The sequence below is a fragment of the Chiloscyllium plagiosum genome, chromosome 23 (assembly GCF_004010195.1).
Source record: "Chiloscyllium plagiosum isolate BGI_BamShark_2017 chromosome 23, ASM401019v2, whole genome shotgun sequence".
Lineage (NCBI taxonomy): Eukaryota > Metazoa > Chordata > Chondrichthyes > Orectolobiformes > Hemiscylliidae > Chiloscyllium > Chiloscyllium plagiosum.
In genome coordinates, this window is record NC_057732.1 from 56,865,129 (window position 1) to 56,889,574 (window position 24,446).

The 24,446-nt window shown below is 40.7% G+C and overlaps 1 protein-coding gene across 1 annotated transcript in view; it reads left to right on the forward strand.

The window, feature by feature from the left end:
- pcloa (piccolo presynaptic cytomatrix protein a) overlaps positions 1-24,446 on the forward strand; it is a 568,528-nt gene that overhangs the window by 287,994 nt on the left and 256,088 nt on the right. The window contains exons 5-6 of the mRNA XM_043713231.1: positions 7,686-12,747; positions 13,120-15,182. Of these exons, the coding sequence (XP_043569166.1) occupies positions 7,686-12,747; positions 13,120-15,182 (7,125 nt within the window). The remainder of the gene's footprint in view (positions 1-7,685; positions 12,748-13,119; positions 15,183-24,446) is intronic.

The following is a 24,446-nucleotide window of genomic DNA, read 5'->3' on the forward strand; positions in this document are numbered from 1 at the left end:
TTAACTCCCGGCCTCCACTTTGCTCCATGGCAATGAATTCCACAGGCCCACCACTCTCTGGCTGAAGAAATGTCTCTTCATTTCTGTTCTAAATTGACCCCCTCCACAGGTCCTAGTCTCCCTGCCTAATGGAAACAACTTCCCACCGTCCACCCTTTCTAAGCCATGCAATATCTTGTAAGTTTCTATTCGATCTCCCCTCAACCTTCTAAACTTAAATGAATTACAATCCCAGGATCCTCAGCCACTCATTGTATGCTAGGCCGACCATTCCAGGGATCATCCATATGAATCTCTGCTGGACATGCTCCAGTGCCAGTATGTCCTTCCTGACGAGTGGGGCCCAGAATTGGACACAGTATTCTACATGGGGCTTCACTAGAGCTTTATAAAGTTTCAGAAGCACATTGCTGCTTTTGCATTCCAACCCACTTGAGATAAATGACAACATTACATTTACTTTCTTAATTATGGACTCAACCTTCAAATTAACCTTTCGAAAATCCTGGACTAGCACTCCCAGATCCCTTTGTACTTTGGCTTTATGAATTTTCTCACTGTTTAAAAAATAGTCCATGCCTGTATTTTTTCCAAACTGCAAGACCTTGCACTTGCTCACGTTGAATTTCATCAGCCACTTCCTGGACCACTCTCCTAAACTGTCTAAATTTTCTGCAGCCTCCCCACCTCCTCAGTACGACCTGCCTGCACACCTAACTTCGTATCATTGACAAACCTCACCAGAATGCCCCCAGTCCCTTCATCCAGATCATTAATATATGAAGTGAACAGCTGCGGCCCCAACACTGAACCCTGTAGGACCCCACTTGTCACCAGCTGCCATTTCGAAAAATAACCTTTTACCCCAACTCTCTGCCTTCTGTCAAACAGCCGATCCTCAATCCATGCCAGTAGCTCACCTCGAACACCATGGGCCCTCACCTTACTCAGCAGCTTCCCGTGAGACACCTTATCAAAGGCTTTTTGGAAGTCTAGATAGATAACATCCACTGGGTTTCCCTGGTCTAACGTACTTGTTACCTCTTCAAAGCATTCTAACAAGTTTGTCAGGCATGACCTCCCCTTATTAAATCCATGCTGACTTATTCTAATCTGACCCTGCACTTCCAAGAATTTAGAAATCTCATCCTTAATGATGTATTCTAGAATTTTACCTAAAACTGAGGTAAGGCTAATCGGCCTATAATTTTCCATCTTTTGTCTTGAGTAAGGGGGTTACAACAGCGATTTTCCAATCATCTGGGCTTTCCCTGACTCCAGTGATTTTTGAAAAATCACAGTTAGCACCTCTGCTATTTCCTCAGCCACCTCCCTCAGAAGTCTAAGATGTAGCCCATCGGAGTCAGCAAATTTATCAATTTTTAGACCTTTTAACTTTTCTATCACTTTCTCTTTTGTAATGTCAACCATACTCAACTCTGCCCTTTGACTCTCCTTAATTGTTGGGATATTACTCATGTCTTCCACTGTGAAGACTGACATAAAGTACTTATTAAGTTCTCCTGCTGTTTCCTTATCTCCCAGCACTAGCCTTCCAGCATCAATTTGGAGTGGACCAATTTCTATTCTTGCCTCTCACTTATTTTTTATGCATTGAAAGAAACTTTAACTATCATTTCTAATATTACTGGCTCGCCTACCTTCATATTTGATTCTCTCCTTCTTTATTTCTTTCTTTGTTATCCTCTGTTTGTTTTTGTAGACTTCCCAATCTTCTGATTTCCCAGTGCCTTGGGCCACATTACAGGCTCTCTCTTTTTCTTTGATACATTTCCTGACTTCCTTTGTCAGCCATGGCTGTATAGTCCCTTCCTGCATAATCTTTCTTTGCTTTGGGGTGAAGCTCTGTACTGTGTCCTTAATTACACCCAGAAACTCCTGCCATTGTTACCTACTGTCTTCCCCACTAGGCTCTCCTTCCAATCGATTTTCGTCAATTCCTCTCATGTCCCTGTAATTACCTTTTAACTGTAACACCATTACATCTGATTTTGCCTTCACTCTTTCAAACTGCAGACTGAACTCTACCATATTATGATCGCTGCCTCCTAAGTGTTCCCTCACTCTAAGATCTTTTATAGAACATAGAACAAAGAAAAGTACAGCACAGAACAGGCCCTTTGGCCCACGATGTTGTGCTGAGGGTTGGTCCTAATGTAAAATAAAATAACTTAACTTATGCACCCCACAATTCACTGCTATCCATGTGCATGTCCAGCAGTCGCTTAAGTGTCCCTAATGACTCTGCTTCCACCACCATCGCTGGCAACACATTCCATGCATTCACAACTCTCTGCATAAAGAACCTTCCTCTGATGTCCCCTCTATACCTTTCACCTAATATCTTAAAACTATGACCCCTCGTACCAGTCAACCCTGCCCTGGGGAAAAGTCTCTGGCTATTGACTCTATCCATTCCTCTCATTATCTTGTATACCTCAAAAGTCGGGCTCATTACATATAACTAAGTCCAGAATACCCTGCTCCCTTGTGGGCTCCATCACAAGTTGTTCCAAAAAGCCGTCCTGTAAGCATTCCATGAATTCCCTTTCTTTGGATCCACCGGTAACATTATTCACCCAGTCCACCTGCATATTGAAGTCCCCCATGATCACTGTGATTTGCCTTTCTGATATGCCCTATCTATTTCCTGGTACATCTTGCATTGCTGGTCCTGACCACTGCTGGGAGGTCTGTACATAACTCCCATTATGGTTTTTTTGCCTTTGTGGTTCCTCAACTCCTCCCACACAGACTCCAATCATCTGACCCTATGTCATTCAGTGCCATAGATTTAATCTCATTCTTAACTAACAGGGCAACTCCACCCCCTCTGCCCATCTCCCTGTTCTTTTGATAAGTTGTAAATGCTTGAATGTTTAACTGCCAGTCCTGAAACCCCTGCAACCATGTCTCTGTGATGCCTACCGCATCATGATTATTCACAATGATTGTGCCGTCAATTCATCTGCTTTGTTACAAATACTATGAACATTTAGATAAAGCATCTTAATGCTAATTTTCTTATCCTCATGATTCCAACATCTCTAGTAATATGTCCTAAATTATCATTCCTTTTTGCTTCATTCCTAGTCTGCCTTGAACAAAAACCCTGCACACATGCTAACCTGCTGCTTATCCTTCTACATGACTCCATACTCCCTGTTGCTTTCCCTTTCTCTTCTCCCCCGACTCACAAGTTTAAAGTCCTAGTGACCACACTATTTATCCTTTTCGCCAAAACACTGGTTCCAGATCGGTTCAGGTGGAGACCATCCCAACGGTACAGATCACCCTGGTTCCAAAACTGATTCCTGAAGAAGGGCTTATGCCCGAAACGTCGATTCTCCTGTTCCCTGGATGCTGCCTGACCTGCTGCGCTTTTCCAGCAACACATTTCCAGCTCTGATCTCCAGCATCTGCAGACCTCACTTTCTCCTCCAAAACTGATACCAATGTCCCATGAAATGGAATCCTTCCTTCCCACTCCAATTTCTTAGCCACGTGTTTACTTCCCTAACTTTCTTATCCCTATGCCAATTAGCACATGGCTTGGACAGTAATCCAGAGATTATGACCCATGAGGACCTATTCTTCAATTTCCTACCTCGTGCTTGAAAATCCCCAAACAGGTCCTCCTTCCTAGCCTTGCCTATGTTGTTCGTGCCAACATGGACCACAACAACTGGATCCTCCCCCTCCCACTCCAATATCCTTTCAAACCAGTCGGAGATGTCCTGCACCCTGGCTCGGGGCAGGCACACACCATGAGAGACTCCCGATCCGGCTTGCAAAGGATCTGTCTCCCTAGTTATAGAATCCCCTATAACAACTACTTGTCTATTTGCTCCCCCCTCTTGAATGGCCTTCTGCACCATGGTGCCGTGGTCAGCTGGCTCATCCTGTCCAGAGCCCTTTTCCTCATCCATACAGGGAGCAAGAATCTCATACCACAAGTAAATTTGCAGATGATATGAAACTTAGTGGCATGGTAAATCATGAGGAGGATAGTGTTACATTACAGAAGGATGTCAATGGGCTCCTCAGATGGGCTAGTCAGTGGCAAATAGAATTTAATCTGGATAAGTGTGAGGTGAAAGACAAATAAGGCAAGGGAATAAATGATGAAAGGTCAGACCCTGAGAATAAGAGGACTTTGGTGTGCATGTTCACTGATCATTTAAAGTAGCAGGCATATAGATAAAATGGTTAACAAGGCATATGGGTTGCTGACCTTTGTTAGCTGAGACGCAGAGTTTAAGAGCAAGGAGGTTATGCTGGAACTGTATTAACCATTAGTTAGGCCACGGCTAGAATATTGTGTGGAATTCTGGAATCTACGTTCTCGAAGGAAAGTGACTGCAGTGAAGAGAGTATTGGGGAGATTTACCGGGATGTTGCCTAGGCTGAAGGTTTTAGTTATGAAGAAAGATTGGATGGATTTAGGTTGTTATCTTGGAGCACAGGGATTGAGAGGGGACATGATTGAAATGTATAAAATTATAAGGGACATGGAGACAGAAATTAGGAAGAAACTTTTCCCCTAGATCTAAGACCATAAGGTACAAGAGCAGATGTAGGCCATTCAGCCAATTGAGTCTGCTCTGCCATTCAATGAGATCATGGATAATCTGTTCATCCTCAACTCCACATTCCTGCATTTTACCAATCACCCCTGAATCCCTTCCCAATTGAAAATTTGTCTATCTCAGCCTTGAATATACTAAATGACCAAACTTCTACAGAATTCTGTGGTAACAAATCCCACAGATTCACAACTCTCTGAAAGAAGAAATTCCTCCTCATCTCTATCTTAAATGTCCAAACCATTATTTTGAAATGATGCCCTCTGTTGCCAGCCTGTCCCACAGGGGAAACAATCTCTCCACATGTACCCTGTCCCCTAACAATCTGCAAAGTTTCAATAATGTTGCCTCTCATTCTTCTAAATTCAATTATCTAATTCATGCAATCTCTCCCTCATAAGACAATTCCTCCATATCTGGGCAGACTTACAATCAAATGGTTGAAATGAAATGAAATCTTCTGGATTGTGTTATGCTTTTGTATTTTTCCCTTGGCAAGCACTGACGCAATATATTGTCCTTATTGTGAGTGTGATTGATGAAGTTAATTGTTAAATTATGAGGTAACAGAATCATTTTGACAAGAATTCTGCAGCCAACAACATCTTCAGTTTTGTATAAATATGACATTTATTTTCCCATTGCTTCACGATAACCACAGTTTCTCCTGTTGCTCCTAAGGCCCTATATGATAGACATGTGATATTTCTTAATAAGTATTATGTAGATAAAGAAGGTTATTGAGTCTATTGGATATGTATTGATTGAACTATTAACGGCAGGCCACCCATGTGAGCACTTTGCAAATTCTATGAACTGGGAATGGATTAATGCTTCTCTGAATATAACCATGATGCTACTGATGCCCTTTTACAGTTTCCTTTCATTCTCACATTTCCATTGAATTATGATCTCAGACGATTGCTGCTTTAACTTCATCATTTTAATGCAGACTGTAATGTTCAAATGAGGTGGCCCAAAAATGCAAAGAAAACTGCATGTAAGCACCTTTTTATGCTTACTTTTGGGGGAGATGCAATTCTAAGTTACAGATGTAGGTTGCTCGCTGAGCTGAAAGGTTCATTTACTGACGTTTCGTCACCATACCAGGTAACATCTTCAGTGAGCCTCCGGACGAAGCATTGTTGATGATTCCTGCTTTCTATTTAAATGTTTGGGTTTCTTTGGCTTCGTGATGTCATTTCCTATGGCGATGTCATTTCCTGTTCTTTTTCTCAAGGGGTGATAAGTCGGGTCCAAGTCAATGTGTTTGTTGATCAACAAGAAAAAGAACAGGAAATGTCATCACCATAGGAAATGGCATCACCACAGGAAATGACATCACCAACCCAAAGAAACCCAAACATATAAATAGAAAGCAGGAATCATCAGCAATGCTTCATCCGGAGGCTCACTGAAGATGTTGCCTAGCATGGTGACCAAACTTCTGAAAATGAACCTTCCAGCTCAGTGAGAAAACCTACATCCAGAACCACAACTTGAGCTACAGATCTTCTCAAAACTTGCTAATTCTAAATTATTCATCATTCCAATTCATAATACTATGCCTTTCCTTTTGGAGATTATAAAGAGAGATCCAATATTTGGAGAGCCTCAATTTACATTCTTATTTATGATGACAAAGGAGCAGCCCTCCAAATGTTAAATACACTTGTTGGACTATAACATATATTTTGGAGTCTTAGGCCACAGAAACAGACCTTTGGGCAAACCAGTCCATGCCGAACATAATCCCAAGCTAAACTAGCCCCATCTATCCACTCTTGGCCCATATCCCTCCAAATCTTTCCTATTCATGTTCTTATCCAAATATCTTTTAAGCTCTTTAATATCATTGAACCAGAAGCAGATTGTAATTTTGAAAAACCTTTCAAGTCCAGATATTTACAATATTTCACTGTTGCATGTTAATTAGTAAACTTTATTTAAACAATGTACTTACCTTTTTTTTGAAAATAAAATAATGTCATTGTATCTTTTAATGGTAAGTACTCCAGTGGAAGATATGGATTGTTTGAAAGACATTTCCTAACTCCAGCAGAGTCAAAAATCAAAGAAGTTACAAGTATTTGCCTGAAGTGTCAGAAACACAGGATCATTATAGATAGACATATTTAATGGTCTAACGTGAAACTATCCAATCTTTCAGGAAGTTAATTGGATATTATTTAGTGAAATATTTATTAAGAGTCACTGGTTTAGGTTCCTCTATGCCATATCACCAATCATTTTCGTTAAAAATGATTACACATTCTTGCCACTGTTCAATTTATAAATAGGGATGATTTATGTTGGAAATTAAATAGCCTTTTTGGACATGTTCAATTTGATAGTAATTGGTGGTCAAATGTTGTTTCCAAAGAGGAAACCATATTAAAGTGAAAAAGATGAAATACCAATTGTTGAATATTTTGATATAAAATTTTTGCTGCAAATTTAAATTTTCTGCAAAGTTGTTTCGAAATTCAAACAATGAACCGTGGTTGCTGAAGATCTAAAACAAAAACAGAACTTGCTGAAAAAACTCAGCAGGTTTGACAGCATCTGTGGAGAGAATGCAGAGTTAGTGTTTTGAGTCCAGTGACCCTTCTTTAGAACTGATTGTAGTTAGGGAAAGGGGATATTTACGCTGATTACAGGAGTGGAGGGAAAAGGAATGAGTGACTTAGTGGAGATGGAGCTTTTTCTCCTCTTTCTTGGTTTTGTTTGTGCCAATCCATTCACTCCTTTCTCCCCTCTACACCCGTCATCAACATAAATACTATCTTTCTCCCCTCTACACCCGTCATCAACATAAATACTATCTTTTCCTTTGCTACTATCAGTTCCAAAGAAGAATCACTGGACTCAAACTATTAACTCTGTTTCTCTCTCCACAGATGCAACCGAACCTGCTGAGTTTGTCCAGCACTTTATGTCTTTGTTATGGTTGGTCTGCTGTCCTTATAGCATGATGTCTTATTGACTTTATGAAGTTTTATGTAATTGTTGAAGTTGTAAATTAATGTGGTTAATATTACCCTCATATTTTACTCAATAATTTATCCTCCCAAACAGGAAAAAGAGGAAGAAAAGTCAGATTCATCAGCAATTCAGCAGCAGAGAAGTCCCCAGGGTCTGAGTGACACAGGCTATTCCTCGGATGGCATATCCAGTTCACTCGGTGAAATTCCAACCCTCCTTCAAAGTGAAGATAAAGATTTGCTCAAAGAACCGGCTCGGAAAGATTCCATTTCTCAGGAAAGTAGCCCTTCAAGTCCATCAGATCTTGCCAAGCTGGAAAGTACTGTTCTTTCAATCTTAGAAGCTCAGGCAAATACAGTACATCATGAGAAGTCAGGCCAACATAAAGATCCTTATGGACCTTATTCTGATCATGAAAGAGAGCGACACAGACCAAGAACCTTATCAATTACACCAGAGTCTTATAGCTCAGATGAAGAAGATCTTGAAGATATTCAGGAAGAAGACGAGGAAGCTTTGGAAGATCATGATCATGAAGATAAAATAGCTCGTCAAGACTACAACGAAAGTTACGGGTCTCAGGGTGATGAAGCAATAAGAAGGCAACGATATGATTCGCTTGAAGACAGTAGTGAAAGTGAGCACTCACCTTGTCCTCATAGGCAGAGGAAAGTTAGTATTGGATCATCAAGCAGTGATAGCCAAGGATCTGGTGATGAAGAAGACTTTATTCGAAAACAAATTATTGAGATGAGTGCAGAAGAAGATGCATCAGGTTCTGAAGAAGATGAATATATCAGGACTCAGTTGAAAGAGATAAGTGGAAAAGGACGTCTGGAGAGTAAAGGGCCAACTGTTAAGCACAAACGTCTTTCAAAGCGAAGTAGTGCCAGTCATGATGATGATCCAGGGAGGCGCCATTCATGGCATGATGTAGATGATGATGACGATGATGAAGAAGTATATGATGAGAGTCCTGAGGCTAAATACAGAGAGACTAAAAGTCAAGACAATGAAGATTTGTCTCTCTCAGCTGGTGGAGGTCTTAGACGTTTTAAAACAATAGATTTGAACAGTACTATTACAAATAAATATGTAGAAGATGGTTCTGAAATCAAAAATGATGGATTATACTATGAAGAAGAACCAGAGCTAGAGATGGAAAGCTTAACTGACTCACCAGAAGATAGATCAAGAGGTGAAGGCTCATCTAGTCTGCATGCCACATCCAGTTTTACACCTGGTACTTCACCTACATCAGTATCATCATTGGATGAAGACAGTGACAGTAGTCCAAGTCACAAGAAGATGCTTGGAGAGAGTAAACAGCAAAGAAAGGCAAGACACAGATCACCTGGTCCTCTGTTGCCTACTATTGAAGACTCTTCTGAAGAAGAAGAGTTGCGGGAGGAAGAAGAACTTCTGCGAGAACAAGAGAAGCAACGAGAGTTAGAACAGCAACAAAGAAAGAGTTCAACAAAGAAATCAAAAAAAGATAAAGATGAGCTAAGAGCTCAGAGAAGACGTGAACGTCCGAAAACCCCTCCTAGTAATCTGTCACCAATTGAAGATGCTTCACCAACAGAAGAGTTGCGACAAGCAGCAGAAATGGAGGAGTTACATCGCTCTTCATGTTCTGAATATTCCCCCAGCATTGAATCTGAGCCAGAAGGTTTTGAGATACATCCAGAAAAAATTATAGAGGTACAGAAAGTTTATAAATTGCCAACATCAGTGTCACTATATTCTCCTACAGATGAGAATGCAGGTAGCACTATGCACGAAGTTGGTGCTATTAATCAGAGGTCTTTGAAAAGTGCAGAAGAAGCATATGAAGAGATGATGCAGAAAGCAAAATTACTTAAGAATCAAAAAGAACCTGATGATGTATTTGACAAGGAACCTTTATATGGGGGAATGTTAATCGAAGATTATATCTATGAGTCTCTAGTTGAAGATAAGTACAATGAAACAATGGATAACCGTTTTCTTAACACTGGACTGGAGACCAGCACTGGTTTGGTACAAGGATCTGAAAAGAAATTAAGAAGTCCAGATGAAATTTATGAAGAAATAATGCAGAAAAACACTAATGTCGATGATGCACAATGTCTTCATTACAGGCAACCTCTAGGTATAAACCTCCATCCACAGGATTTGCCTTCCTCTGTTCCTTTTGCAAAAGAAACATTTGTTGCATTTCCATTAGATACCAGTGAAGTTTCCACAAAGATTGAGAAGCAGTTATTAGATGCTGATGCTGCTTATGAGGAGCTTATGAAACGACAAAGTGCATTGCTGACTCCTGGCACCAGTCCAACTCAGCCAAGTTCACCTGACTCCATGTCTGCTGAGTCAGAGGCAACTAGCGACTCTTCACTAACAAGTACAGCTGCTTCAAATGTGGTGCAAGACAAACCGTTAACCTCAATGCCACTTTCTGGAACAAAGCCAGTTCAAATTTCATCAATAAATGGCATGACGCATGCCATTCCTGATGTCAAAATTACTCAGCACTTTTCCATAGAAGATGACGTTGATGTAGAATATGGAGAACAATACTATATAGATAACAGGGGGATATCATATGAAACTGCTCAAATAGTAGAACAGAGCAAACCAGGGACGACAGCCAGCAATACGGCATCAACATCAACTGTAACATCCAAGGCTTTTCCTGTTGCCTCTACTGTCACCACAACTATCAGCTCTCCAGTTTGTTCCACTGGGTCAGTCGGTGGATCAAGGACAACAGATTTTGTTGTCCTTAGTATAACCACAAGTGAAGACAATTACACTTCAGCACCAACACCCAGATCTACTGTTAAGACTACAGTGACTCCATTAACCTCCACAACAGGAGGAATGTCCCAAGTGCATCCCACTTCAACCACCAGTTCTTCTGGGTTATCAGCTGGATCTGGCCACGTACTGATCTCAGTGCCTCCTAATCTAGACAGTTCGGATGTTCTCACTTCCACAGCAGTGACTTCAGCGGTGCTGGAAACTAGCCAGCTTTTAAATAAGCAATCTTCTCTGGATAGTATTTCAGATAAAACTATCACTTCAGTGTCAGTGACTGCAGCCTCAGTGCAGGTTGCTGTTTGTGGATTCTCAGGGATGACAGACCCAACATCAGTAGTTACATTGCCTGTTTCATTACCAGGAAAAGTGAAAATTGCAACCACATCAAGTCCAGCATCAGGGTTCTCTGTCTCAACAACACTTACCCATTCTGTGACCATCACTCCTTCACAAGCACAAATTACAACCAAGGATCCTTCTCTTCCTTCTGAAAGGTGCTCACCCTTCATTAGATCATCAGCACATTCTCCCACTCATTCACCATTCCCTCTACCACCACCACCACCACCACCCCCTCCTCCTCCTTTACCTCCTCCAGCTTTTTCAAAGTCAGTTACCATCCCAAAGAAAAGATCCACAACTGATGTATCAATCTGTAAAGTAAATACTTTAGATCAGAGAAGTGTAACAGCAACTGGGAAAATATTTCATCCAATACCACCTCCTGTCCCTCCAAAGCCAGCCTCAATTCCATCAGCATTAGTTTTTACCACAAGACCAACAGATGGAATACGGCCCGCAATTCCACCAAAGCCATCACTTCCTCATCTTCCTATTTCTGTACATAGACCAAGTGAATCACAACACAAACCTTTAAACTCAAATACAACTTTGTCTTTGAACCTGACTTCGCCAGGAGATTTCAAGTTGATCTCCCCTACATCTCCTATCTCACCACATTCAAATAAATCTTCTCCAAAGTTAACTATGCATTCACAAGCTACATATGTAGTAATCACTCTGCCATCTGAACCCGGTACTCCTACAGAACCTATCACCTGCCAAGCATCGTCCATCCAATCATCAGTGTCCTCTTCAAAAGGTCTACCACCGGCCATGTCCTTGGCTCACTTTACCAAATCTTTGGAAACTCAGAAAATAATTGAAAAGGGAAAAACAGAAACAGTTTATTTTTACCAGAGTTTGGCACAGGGTGTTGTATCAACAGTGGAACATGAAATGACAACAGAAGTCCCACAGCCACCAGCTTCAATGCTGTCTGATAAAATACCAGGTAGGGGCACAGTTAGTGTCGCTATTACCATACCTCCTGAAAGAAAATATTTTGAGCTTCCACAATTTCCAGAAAATGGGAGAACACTAGAGCACATGGCACAGTTCACTACTGATGTAATTGACCTTCGTACTTTGTCAAATTTAGACGTAGATATGACCGACAATGGGATGGATTTGTCTACTTTCTCTGTAGATGGAGGAAGACATGCTTTAGTCATTGATTCTAGTGGCTTACGTCATATTAGTACGATTCAGCCTGCCATTGTGAATCTAAGTAAAACTGAATCAGGTGAACAAATTTCAGTTTCAACACTGGCAATATCTACAGGAAGTATGACTGTAGTTACCTGTACAGGTAGCGCCACTTTCACTGCAACCACTGACACTTTGGAAGGGCCCGTGGACCTTGGCCATTCCGTTTCTATACCAATTCCGCTAACGACCAAGGTTGATCAAGCAACATACAATGCTGCTCGTTGTCAGTCCCCAGCCACAGACACAATAGAAGTTCCAATCAACCTGACCTACAGTACTGCTGCTTCCATTTCTGGCTGGTCTAGCAATAAACCAGTGACGAAAGCTCCTGGTAGCACAACAAATGGATGGACAGATGTGGAATCAACCGAAGTTGAAGCAGTTGATTTAAGTACCACAAAACCCCATCGAATGATGGTGTCAGTGGATGAATTAACAACTGGAATTGTTACTACAATTGTAGAAGAGGAAGATAAGCCTGTGGATCTTACTGCAGGAAGACGCAATGTTTGCTGTGATATGGTTTACAAATTTCCATTTGGTCGCAGCTGTTCATCATTGACACAGCAACCTGCTTCCACCCTCCCTGAAGATCGTTATGGGTACAGAGATGATCATTATTCATATGGCCATGGTGCAACCCATGGTTACAGAGGATTTGGGAGCATGAAACCTTCCATGTCTGACACCAACTTGGCTGAAGCTGGTCTGTTTCTATACAAAAGCAAGCATAGTTTTGACTATTGCAGTAGTAGCACTGATGCAGCAGTGGATCTTACTGCAGGAAAACTGACAACAGGTCAGTATCAAACAGCAACAGATCTTTCCTTAAAATTCAGACAGCATGGGTACCCTCAACTCATACTAAGCTAATCTCTTTTTGTTGCATCATTTCTGAATCTTATCATTTTTACTTTGATACAAAACTTAAGCATGTGAAAATGGAATGCAATTTACTTGTTGATTGTTATCTTTGCACACAGCTGCTTGCATGTACTGCATGTTTCTTTTCAGCATTATTTTTTGCTTCATGTGTAATGGCACTATTGATGATGGTGAAGACTTGCATGCAAACTTTGCTTTAAGCATCTGGATGGAATGCCAATGATTATCCCAACAAATCAATTTGATTATCTAGGAATGAGCTCTGTTTATTACACTATAATTACAGGTGAATTAATGGACTATTCTGCAGTTTGTACTCAGCCTCAAGATCACCTCAACAAGGGAACATTGAGTTACCCAGAGACCCGTCAAGTGATTACAGACTCTGGCATGTCACAGTATTCTCAAGCAAGAGTAACACCCACTATTGGAAGCCACTACGGCATGCAAAGTGTTTTACGTTCTTCTGGTGGTGTTGTATATTCTTCTGTAGCAACTCCAATTCCATCCACCTTTGCAATTACTACTCAGCCAGGTTCAATATTCAGCACTTCTCTTAGTCTCCATAGTAGTGATACAATGCCTTCACTATCAGCATTGCAGCACGTTCAGCCAGTGTCCAGGTCTTCCAGTTACTTGACAACAGCTGATACAGGAAGAGAGATGGGTCTTGGGGCTTCTCAAGGTTTAGATACATCTGGGCTTATGTCTAACCTGACAACAATTTCAGCAACATACCACGACACATCATCTGAAGTCAATTTTATACAGACTGAAACCGATTACACACAGAAACACAGTATTGAACCTGTAGCAGTGTCCAAGCTCTCACCAATGACTTCACCTGTATCTGAGGAAAATAAACATTTGTTAATAGAAAGAGAAATGTTGGAGTTTGAGAAGATGAAGCAGATACGTTTAGCTGAGGAGCTGGAACGGGAACGACATGAGATCCAGATATTTCGAGAACAAGAAAAGCTTATTGTTCAGCGAGAACTTCAGGAATTGCAAACAATGAAGCAACAACTCCTGTATCAGCAAGAGGAAGAGCGGCAAGCTCAGTTTATTATACAGCAAGAGACAATAGCCCAGCAACAGATGCAGCTTGAACAAATACAGCAACTACAACAACAACTACAGCAGCAACTTGAGGAACAAAAGATTCGACAAATATATCAGTACACATATGATCCTTCTGGTTCAAGCGCACCTCAGACAACAACAGATCAAGCAATCATAGAATCCCAGTACACAACAGCTGAAAATGGTCAGTTCTGGCATGCTCAGGATATTAATACAACAGCTCCAGCCATGATGGGCCAGGAACCACAGCCATGGTATACTGCTCAGTCAGAAGGCATCCCTCAGCATTTGCCACAACCTTGTATGCTAAGCTCAGTGTCAGAAATGTCTTTGAAAGACATTGATGCTAGAGAGGGAAGAGTACTGAGAAAGAGGAGCTCCATGCCCAGATTGGGAGGACAATATAGTGATGATATTGATGGAAAAATGCAGGATCTAAGATCATACAAAAAGATAGTTGACAGTGGAGTCCAAACTGATGATGAGGAAGGGACAGAAAGATGCTACACTAGTAGAAGAAGGAGAACTAAGAAGAGTGTGGATAGCAGTGTTCAGACTGATGATGAAGATAATCAGGAGGACTGGGACATTCCCTCCAGAAGACGAAAGTCTCGTATTGGGAAATATGCTGATGGTGGAGCAGAGATGGAGAAAGCAAAACGGCCACATTTTGCAAAACTCTCTAATATTGCTATGCAGACTGTAGCTGAGATTTCTGTTCAAACTGAACCTGAGGGAATCATAAGAACACCTTCCATAAGGGCTCAAGTTGAATCGAAAATAGAAATTGTAAAGCACATTTCAGCTCCAGAGAAAACATACAAAGGTGAAAGTTTAGGTTGTCAGACTGAAACAGATTCAGATGGACAAAGCCCCCAGTACCTGACTCATAAGGTCATTACAGTTGTATCTCCACAAAAAACTGATAAAAAGCGTCCAACACCATTAGAGATTGGGTATTCAAATCACCTTCGAGCGGATTCTGCCTTCCAAGTTGTTCCATCCCCACCGAAATCTCCAAAAGTTTTGTACTCACCAATCTCACCAATGACCCCAAGCAAAGAGACAGCATTTGTGCCCTATGAGAAATCCCCTTCAGTTGACAAAAACTCACAGAAACTAATGGCTCTTGAACCACCAAAACATCAGCCTCTAAGTCCTCGAACTATCAAAGTGATTCAGCGATCCATGTCTGATCCAAAACCACTGAGTCCCACAGCAGAAGAAAACTCTAGGTTACACTTCCAGTATAATGACAGCTACTTGGTAAGCATTCTCCCACCTAATTGTTTCTGATTGTCTGTAGCATGAAACATTGCTTTGTATGCAAAATCTGCGGTGAATCCACGTAGTGCTCTGTGCGCCTGTAACATTGGCATCTCATAACACAACTAACAATTCCAGTTAGTATGGCTAACTGCCTATTGCATATATGTATACATATATAAATATGTATAGAAACCGAATGGAATTTTTGTCAGTTTTTTTCCTTAATTACTCAGTTTGTAGTACAACTTTGACTTTATGCAGGTTTCAACAAGGGAATTGAAAATTTAATCATAGATGAAATTTCAAGGGGTGCAGCCATTTAAGTGTAAATGCTGGTATGAAAGGCCAAACTTTGCAGCTGTTCAATCGGTTCAAAATACTTTTTAACTTTTCGGTAAGCATTGGCAATATTGAAGATTAGATGGAGGAACTGTTACTAATCTTTGCCAAAAATTATTGTCTTTGAAAAGTATCTGATGAATGGGTCAATCAGGAGGTAGTAGTGTTTGCAATAAATCTGAAGCACCAAACATAAGGGTTCAAGTGCCGTTGCAATCTTGTAGCTTGAATATTGCCACCATTGCCACAGTTATTGAAACCACTGTAGCAGCAATGAGTTTATCTGGAACACTGACAGCCTGTCTCACTGTCATTATCCTGAGGGTACCATTGACCAGAGTATTGCCACCATTGCCACAGTTATTGAAACCGCTGTAGCCATGATGCTGTACTAGCAGTGAGTGTATCTGGAGCACTTCTCATTATCCTGAGGGCTACCATTAACCAGAAATTGAGCTGCACACACCAAATAAATGTAGTGGCTACAAAAGCAGATCAGAGAGTAGAAATTTTGCTGCAAGCAACTGGCCTCCTGACTTCCCAAATCCTGTCCCACCATCTACAAAGCACCCATCAGGAGTGTGATGGAATACTCCCCACTTTCCTGGATAGGTGCAGCTCCAAAAGCACTCAAGAAGCTTGACATCATCCAGGACAAAGCAACCTGTTGGATTGGCACTAAATCCACAAGCATCCACTCCCTCCGCTACCAACACTCAGGAGCAGCAGTGTGTATTATCTAAATGTGCACTGCAGATATTCACCAAAAATCCTTAAACAGCACCTTCCAAGCACTTAGCTACTTCAATCTAGAAAGACAAGGGCAGCAGATATACGGGAACATCATCACCTGCAAGTTCCCTTCCAAGCCACTACCATCCTGACTTGGAAATATATCTTAATTCTTTCAGTTTCACTGAGTCAAAATCCTAGAATTTCCTCCTCAAGGGCATTGTGGGTCAATCTACAGCAGATGGACTACAGTGGTTCAAGAAGGCAGCTCACCATCACCTTCTCAAGGGGCAACTAGAGACGAGCAATAAGTGCTGGGCCCAGCCCATGATGTCCACATCCTGTGGCTAATTAAAAAGAGAAAATAATTAGAAAAAGTGAGTGGAGTTGTCATAGCGGTATCTGACAATTCAGCACAATGCAGAAAAACTCAAACTACCCTAAGTAGTTGCTGATGATATTTAACATATGTAAGATATTCTGATTTTTAAAAAAATCTTGAAAGAGATTGCTGTACAACAGAATTTTAGCATTTTTCAACATGATGCTCTGATTTGATTTTTTATTAATCATGAATTACTAAGTGATACAATTCATGTTCATGGAGTGTGCATATTCTAATGGAAAAGTAATTTCTTGCATCTGTCTGCATAATCCAATTGCAAAATGGAATCTATTTCCAGTAACTCATTTATATGCCTCAAGGGAAGCATTACTTTGCCATCTGACAATTAGTAAAGGAAACATGTTTTGTCTCATTTCCTTTCAAGATAGATATAATTCTGCTTGGTCTTGAATTTTGTCATATTTGTTCAGAATGAAGAATGGCATATTTTATATGCATTTTAATTAATGATAACACAAAATGTGTGCTTGCAAAAATAGAGCAATGAATCAATCATTGAATACACATAATGGTTGATATAATCAAAGTCAACAGAGTACATCTTTCATCTCAAACAAAATCCTATTTATTTTAAAAGATCTGGAGTTGATCAGATGAATCATTTCATGAAACCTGTAAGCTCTAATTGATGAATTATGAAGAGGGCTTTTAGAGTAATCTTCCTGAAATCCTGCAAGTATTTGTTTAAACATTTATTACAGCCAAAAGCATTCTCTTCCATTTGTGCCTTAAACCGTGAATTAGTTAGATGTGCAAGGTCTTATTTTTAACTTTTTTCTACAATTCACTTTGGAGAAGAGATGAGATAAAAACATATTTGAGGTGGGTGCTTTGTGGTTGGTGTAACTCAGTTGTGCTGACTCATCAAATAATGCAATAGGAGTTTGTGTCCATTATGTAGCATGTGCTGATTTCCTGCTCGTAGTCAGCCAATTGAAAAGAGACACTGCAGCATGTCTTCTCCATTGGAGGACAGTGCAGAGGCACAGAGCCTGAAACAAGGGAAAGGGAGGGGAACAGATGATTGAAATAAAAAAAAAACTTTATCATGTGTTACATTGTTTTGCCTTCAGTGGTAAGGTGCCTATATGTAAATTGTTATCCACATTGTGGTCTTATTTGTCTACTCAAATAATAAAGATCCATGTCTAAAGTAAACCATAAAGTTACAGCACAAATTTAATGTCAATAATTGTAAATTTACTTACACTTTAAACAGTTAGAAGTGTCTTAAAGTATTTCATTTCTCTTTAGTGGATGGAAGATCAGCAATAAGGTTTCAAACTGAGTTCAGATTGTTAAAGTTCAGGCAATTTCAATTATTTATTATGACAGCCAATTAACGAGAGTGATTCATTCAAATGACAGCATCTGTAGTACACTGTTAGAATAAGACCAGTTAGGATCACTGTTCTGCAGATGATGGAACATAATCATGATCTGTGATATTACTTAATATATCATGTCAGGTGAGTCTTTTACAAAGTAGCTGTTGTTATTTTATGATTTGGAGATGCCGGTGTTGGACTGGGGTGTAAAAAGTTAAAAGTCACACAACACCAGGTTATAGTCCAATAGGTTTAATTGGAAGCACTAGCTTTCGGAGCGCTGCTCCTTCATCAGGTGGTTGTCTAACCCTAACCCAACCACCTGATGAAGAAGCGTCACTCCGAAAGATAGTGCTTCCAATTAAACCTGTTGGACTATAACCTGGTGTTGTATGATTTTTAACGTTGTTATTTTAGACAGTATGCTCCATTATACTGCAGGATTTCATGGGGAAAAAGACAAGATTGATTATTATATGTTCTTGTCCTTTGTTCAGCAATGCAGAGCACAACAACCCGAGGTCTCATTTTGTCTGGAAAATGCATTTGTTATGCAAATCAGAACAAAAACAATTCTGTGTACTGTTCATTCTGCAAACTAAATAGTATCTGAACTGGAGGTTAATAATTGACCAGTGAGCAACACTTAAATCAATAACAATGTGGAGAGCAGGCAAATTGTTTTGCAATTACAGAGGCATCCAAATCATTTTGTATTTAAATAATAAATGATCTTTTTGCTTAGTGAAGTATTAGGAGACAAACAAGCAATGTTAATAAATGTGATCAATTTCTGGACATGATTTGTTATGTGCAATATTTACAATAATTGCTGCAAAGATGCAAATGGCAACATTTATTAGATTGTTGATAAACCCATACAGAGCCCATATTCTCTGACATCAGTCTTTGAATATATGTTTCTTATAATATATTTGGTGACAGCTCTGGATTAGGAGATTGTGAAATTTTCAGTTTGCAATTTAATTCTGACTGGATATGAATAAAACTGTGATCCAGATGTGCAGTCCTTGTCTCCCTGATAAAGGAAGGATGTTGTGAAACTTGAAAGGGTTCAAAAAACATTTACACGGATGTTACCAGGGTTGGAGGGTTTGAGCAAAAGAGAACAGCTGAATAGACTGGGTTATTTTCCCTGGAGCATTGGAGGCTGAGGGGTGACCTTATAGAGATTTATAAAATCATCTAGGAGAAAGTGAGGATTGCAGATGCTGGAGATCAGAGCTGAAAATTTGTTGCTGGAAAAGCGCAGCCGGTCAGGCAGCATCCAAGGAGCAGGAGAATCAACGTTTCGGGCATGAGCCCTTCTTCAGGAATTCCTGAAGAAGGGCTCATGCCTGAAACGTCGATTCTCCTGCTCCTTGGATGCTGCCTGACCTGCTGTGCTTTTCCAGCAACACATTTTCAGCAGTTTATAAAATCATGACAGGCATGGATAGGGTAAATAGACAAGGTCTTGTCCCTGGGATGGAGGAGTCCAGAACTAGAGGGCATACATTTAGGGTGAGAGGGGAAAGATTTACAAGGGACCAAAGGGGCAACTTTTTCACACAGAAGGTAGTGCATGTTTGGAATGAGCTGCCAGAGGAAGTGGTAAAGGCTGGTACAATTACAACATTTAAATAAGAATGGTTTAGAGGACATGGGCCAAATGCTGTCAAATGAGACTTGATTTATTTTGGATGTCTGGTCAGCATGGACAGGTTGGACCAAAGGGTCTGTTTCCATACTGTATAGCTCTATGAGTCTATGTAGGAGGGTTTTACAGAGAAACAATTGTCTGTGATGTTTTATCCCACAGTAACCACAGATTATAATGAATTATGATTAGTATAATGATACCGTAGTGGAATTAAGTAGTTTTATTTGTGTGAGTGAAAGACGGTGTGAATGTAAAACAGGCGTATGTAATTAAGGAGTAGATAGTTCAGAGGAAAAGGTCACTGTTGATGTACATTTTAATGCCCACTTAGAATGTATTTACAATGTCCTTCGATATAAGGTTAAGAAAAATGCAGTTATGTGGAAAGATTGGATAAGCTGGCGTTGTTCTTCTTGGAACAGAGAGGCTGCGGAGATTTGCTTGCGATATTTGAGGTTTTGAGGGTCTGGATGTAGTGAATATTTTCTTTGGCAGAGGGTCGGAGGGTTTAAATTGATTGGCAGAAAGATTAGGAAAGTATAATGTGTTACAGACACAACCGTACACATCACAGTATACAATGCTTCCAAATTTCAAACTATCTATCAATTTAGCAACTGTGTCTTGTACACCAAGATCCAGGTTGTTGGCATATAACATAAAAAAAATGTTTTTGTGTTTCCTTTATTTTTGGACTCTGGCCTAAAAGAGGAAAATGCTATTTTAAACCAAGGAGACTGAAAAGAGGTGGCTGCAATCTTAAAAATCCTGTTTATGAGAACACGTTGTGAGTTGTGGACAATGTTGTGTTTTCCTGGAACAGTGATACAAAAGAAATCTCCACAGAGCCCATAGGTTCCGAACTGAAGGAAAACTGCTTGACTATAGCATCTTGATTGGCTCCTTGCTCCTTACCAGATGTCTATTAATTGTATGGGGCCAGGCAGCAGAGAGCCATCAACCTGCAAGGAGAGAGCATCAAACAATCTCTCTGGGTTGAATCTTACTTTTTTCAGTTAAGTGTGTGAGTCACATCAAAATTTTGGAGGGATTCTCACAGTGAGGCCTAATGAGATTTCTCATTGTGTCTTACCAAAGTCACCTAATTAAATTCCTACCCCACTCCTTTAGCATCCTGCACATCTGATCCCAGCCTCACCTTATCACATGCTATTCCGCGGACAACTCAGCACTCAGAAGATATCCATCGAAAGATCAGCAATCCTTGCACCCATGCCATCTTTGAAAGGTTGCTGTACACCCTACAAGTGTTGACAGTCCAGCATTGCCCCTCATTGACTTCGGAATGGCACAACACACACAAAGATGCACAGCCTCACAGCACATAGCTACCATGGCTGGCCCTCCCTCACGCATACAACCCATTTTCCCACCCTCTTGTCACTGGTTAAACTCCAGGCAACACAGTTTACATGTCCCCAGCTACATGCCATCTAAATACCCCCTAATGCATGGACATCTAGCCCCCAGTATCAATTGGAATCCTGCATCTTGTTATTGTCCAATAGGGAACATCACAGACAAGCCAGCAACTGGACAAATCCAGACATGAGCTTTTAATTGTAGACAGCAAAGGGGGACACTCCAATGGAGGCTGCAGTTTGTCTCCATGGTCCTGGTCACAACATGTGCACCAGCTTGGTAAAGATGTCACACCAGCTGAGTGACCAACATATTACAGCAACAAGGATGGTGAGCCCCATCCCATCCCAGACCCATCTCAATGAATTTCACTTTCCAGTACATTCATTACAGTCCATCTTTATCCTTACATGATGTAGTTTACCTTCCCGTCAACATCCACATCCAAATGACCGTGCACCACCATTTCCATTACCTCCAATGGGATGCCACAACCAGTCACATGTTTGCTTTTCCCACTCTTGTCAGCCTTTCCCAGTGTCCCTCTGGGTCACCCTGGTCCACGGTCCTCTTCCAACATCAGAAGGTATAACACCTGCCCATTGACCTCCTCCATCCTCGGTATCCAAGCCCCAACACACTTTGCAGGTGAAGCAGCGATTTACTTGCATGTCACTCAATCTAACCTAAAGTATTTGCTGCTCACAGTGTGGTCTGTTTCTACATTGGGAAGACAAAGCATTGACTGGGCAACTGATTTGCCGAACATTTACGTTCCATCCATAAAAATGACCCTGCAGCTTCAAAGGTGTTCCCATGCCAGTATTTCTGTCTCAGGCTTGCTGCAGTATTCCTGCAAGCTCAGCATAAGCTGGAAAGACAGTTTCTCATTTTCCGCTTGAAAATCCTACAGCCTCCAGGACTCAACATAAAGTTCAATAAATTTAAGCCTGATTTTGTCTTTCAAGTTTTTTACTCATGCCCACACTCACTCCTGTTATATAATGGGTTGCTTTCAGCATTGCCTACTATTCTCCCCTGTTCTTAGCCTGCACCACCATGTATTCAGCTTCTCTTCTGTCCTGGCTTTCTATCAATAATATCCTTGTCTGCTTATCTCTTTCATATTTCTCTCATTCTAGACTTGGACTGTATCCAACCGCTTATCTTTCCCTAACCGCAAACCCATCTCTGGTCTGAGCTGACAGCATCAGAATCTTAGCAGTTGATCAAAGCCCCTCCCTTCATCCAACCCCCTCCAATTTCACCAGCTCTTCTCATGATAAAGTTTCCCTGAGCTTTCTTATTCAGAATTGGTCATCCCATGTCAATTGGCTAAATACATAAATGCAATCTGTGGCAGATCATTATAATTAATAAAACAAGCAGAAAGAGTTGTCATTGTGTTTAGAGGACATCAAATGCTGAATTACACCTTAATGAGGAAATCAGAGATGTATGCAATAAAGGAACATCTGTAATTACAGGTGATTGTGCAAACTAAATAAGTAACATTTTCATAGACGAGGAATTCCTGGAGTGTATGTGTAGAACCGCAGGAGATAGGTCAGGTCCTCAATGAATATTTCTCCTCTGTTTACCATAGAGAAAGACACGAAACGTTGAGAACTTGGGGCAGTTCATGGTCATATCTTGGGGATAGTCCATATCACAATAGAGAAAGTGTTGTATGTATTAGAACGTATGAAGGTGGATACATTTCCTGATCATAACCAGATATATCCAAGAACACTGCAAGAGGTTAGAAAAGAAATTGTGGGTTCCCAAGCTGATACTTTTGTATCATTGTCAGCCACGTGTGAGGTCCTGGAAGTCTGGAGGGTAGCGAATCTTGTGTCCTTATTCTGGAGGACTGCAAAGAAAAACCTGAGAGCTATTGACCAGAAAGCCAAATATTTGTGGTAGGTAAGTTACTTCAGAAGTTTCTGAGAGATAAGATATACATGCATTTGGAAAGACAGGGTTTGATTAGGAGTAGTCAGCATGACTTTGTGTGTGGAAGATCATGCCTCACAAATTTGTTAGAGTTCTTTGATGAAGTGGCCAGCAAGCTTGATGAGGGCACAGCGGTAGACGTGGTCTATATGGATTTCAGTAAGGCCTTTGATAAGGTTCCACATAGTAAGCTGCTCTGGAAGGTTAGATTGCATGGAATCTAGGGGGATCTGGTAAATTGGATACACAATTGGCTTGATGGTAGGAAGCAGAGAGTAATAGTGGCAGGATGTTTGTCGGACTGGAGGTCTGTGACTACTGGAATGTCTCAGGGGCTAGTGCTGGGCCCATTGCCGTTTGTTATCTACATCAATGATTTGGATGAGAATGTGCAGGCATGATTAGTAAATTTGCAGATGACCCTAAAATGGGTGGCATTGTGGACAGTGAAGAATGTTATCAGAGGAATAGAAAATATATTGGCTGACAGGAGACCAAGAATAGGAATAAAAAGGTTTTTTTTCTGAATGACTGGTCGTGACTAGTTGGGTACCACAGCGATCTGTGCTTAGATTCCAGCCAATCGCAATATAAATTAATGATTTAAATGAGGGAACTGAATGTAACATCTCCAAATTTTCAGACAATACAAAGCTGTGTGGGAAATTAAGCTGTGAAGAGAATGCAGAGATACTTGAATGTGATTTGGACAAGTTGAGTGAGTGGACAAATGTGTGGCAGATGAAGTGTAATATGGATAAATTTGAGGTTATCCACATTGGTAGTAAAAATGGGAAAACAGATAATTATCTGAATGGCTATAATTGAGAGAGAGAAGTATACTGAGACCTGGGTGTCCTCATATACCAGTCACTGAAAGTAAACATGCACATGCAGCAGGTGGTGAAGATGACAGATACTATGCTGGCCTTCATAGTGAGAGGATTTGAGTACAGGAGCAGGATGTCTTGCTACTATTGCATAGGGCTTTTATGATACCACACTCAATATTATGTGTAGTTTTGGTCTCCTTACTTGTGGAAAGATGCTTTGGTTATGAATGGAGTGCGCCAAAGGTTTACCAGACTGATTCCTGAATGGCAAGACTGATGTATGAGAAGAGATTGAGTCAGTTAGGGTTGTATTCTCTGAGTGAATTACTCCCTAATGAGTATGATTGTGCACCAAGACAATTCTATGTCACTGTTTGTGTGTTCTGTGGTTCCTTGTGTTGCTCATGAGTCTGATCCTATAGTCGCACCTCTGGCCACACATTTGACTGATGCCTTCCTTAATTTGAGCAATGATGTGGAGGTGCCAGTTTTGGACTGAGGTGGACAAAGTTAAAAATCACTCAACACCAGGTTATAGTCCAGCAGGTTTATTTAGAAGCACGAGCTTTTATTAAGTAGCTAGTGGGGCAGGATCATAGGACACAGAATTGTAGTAAAAGA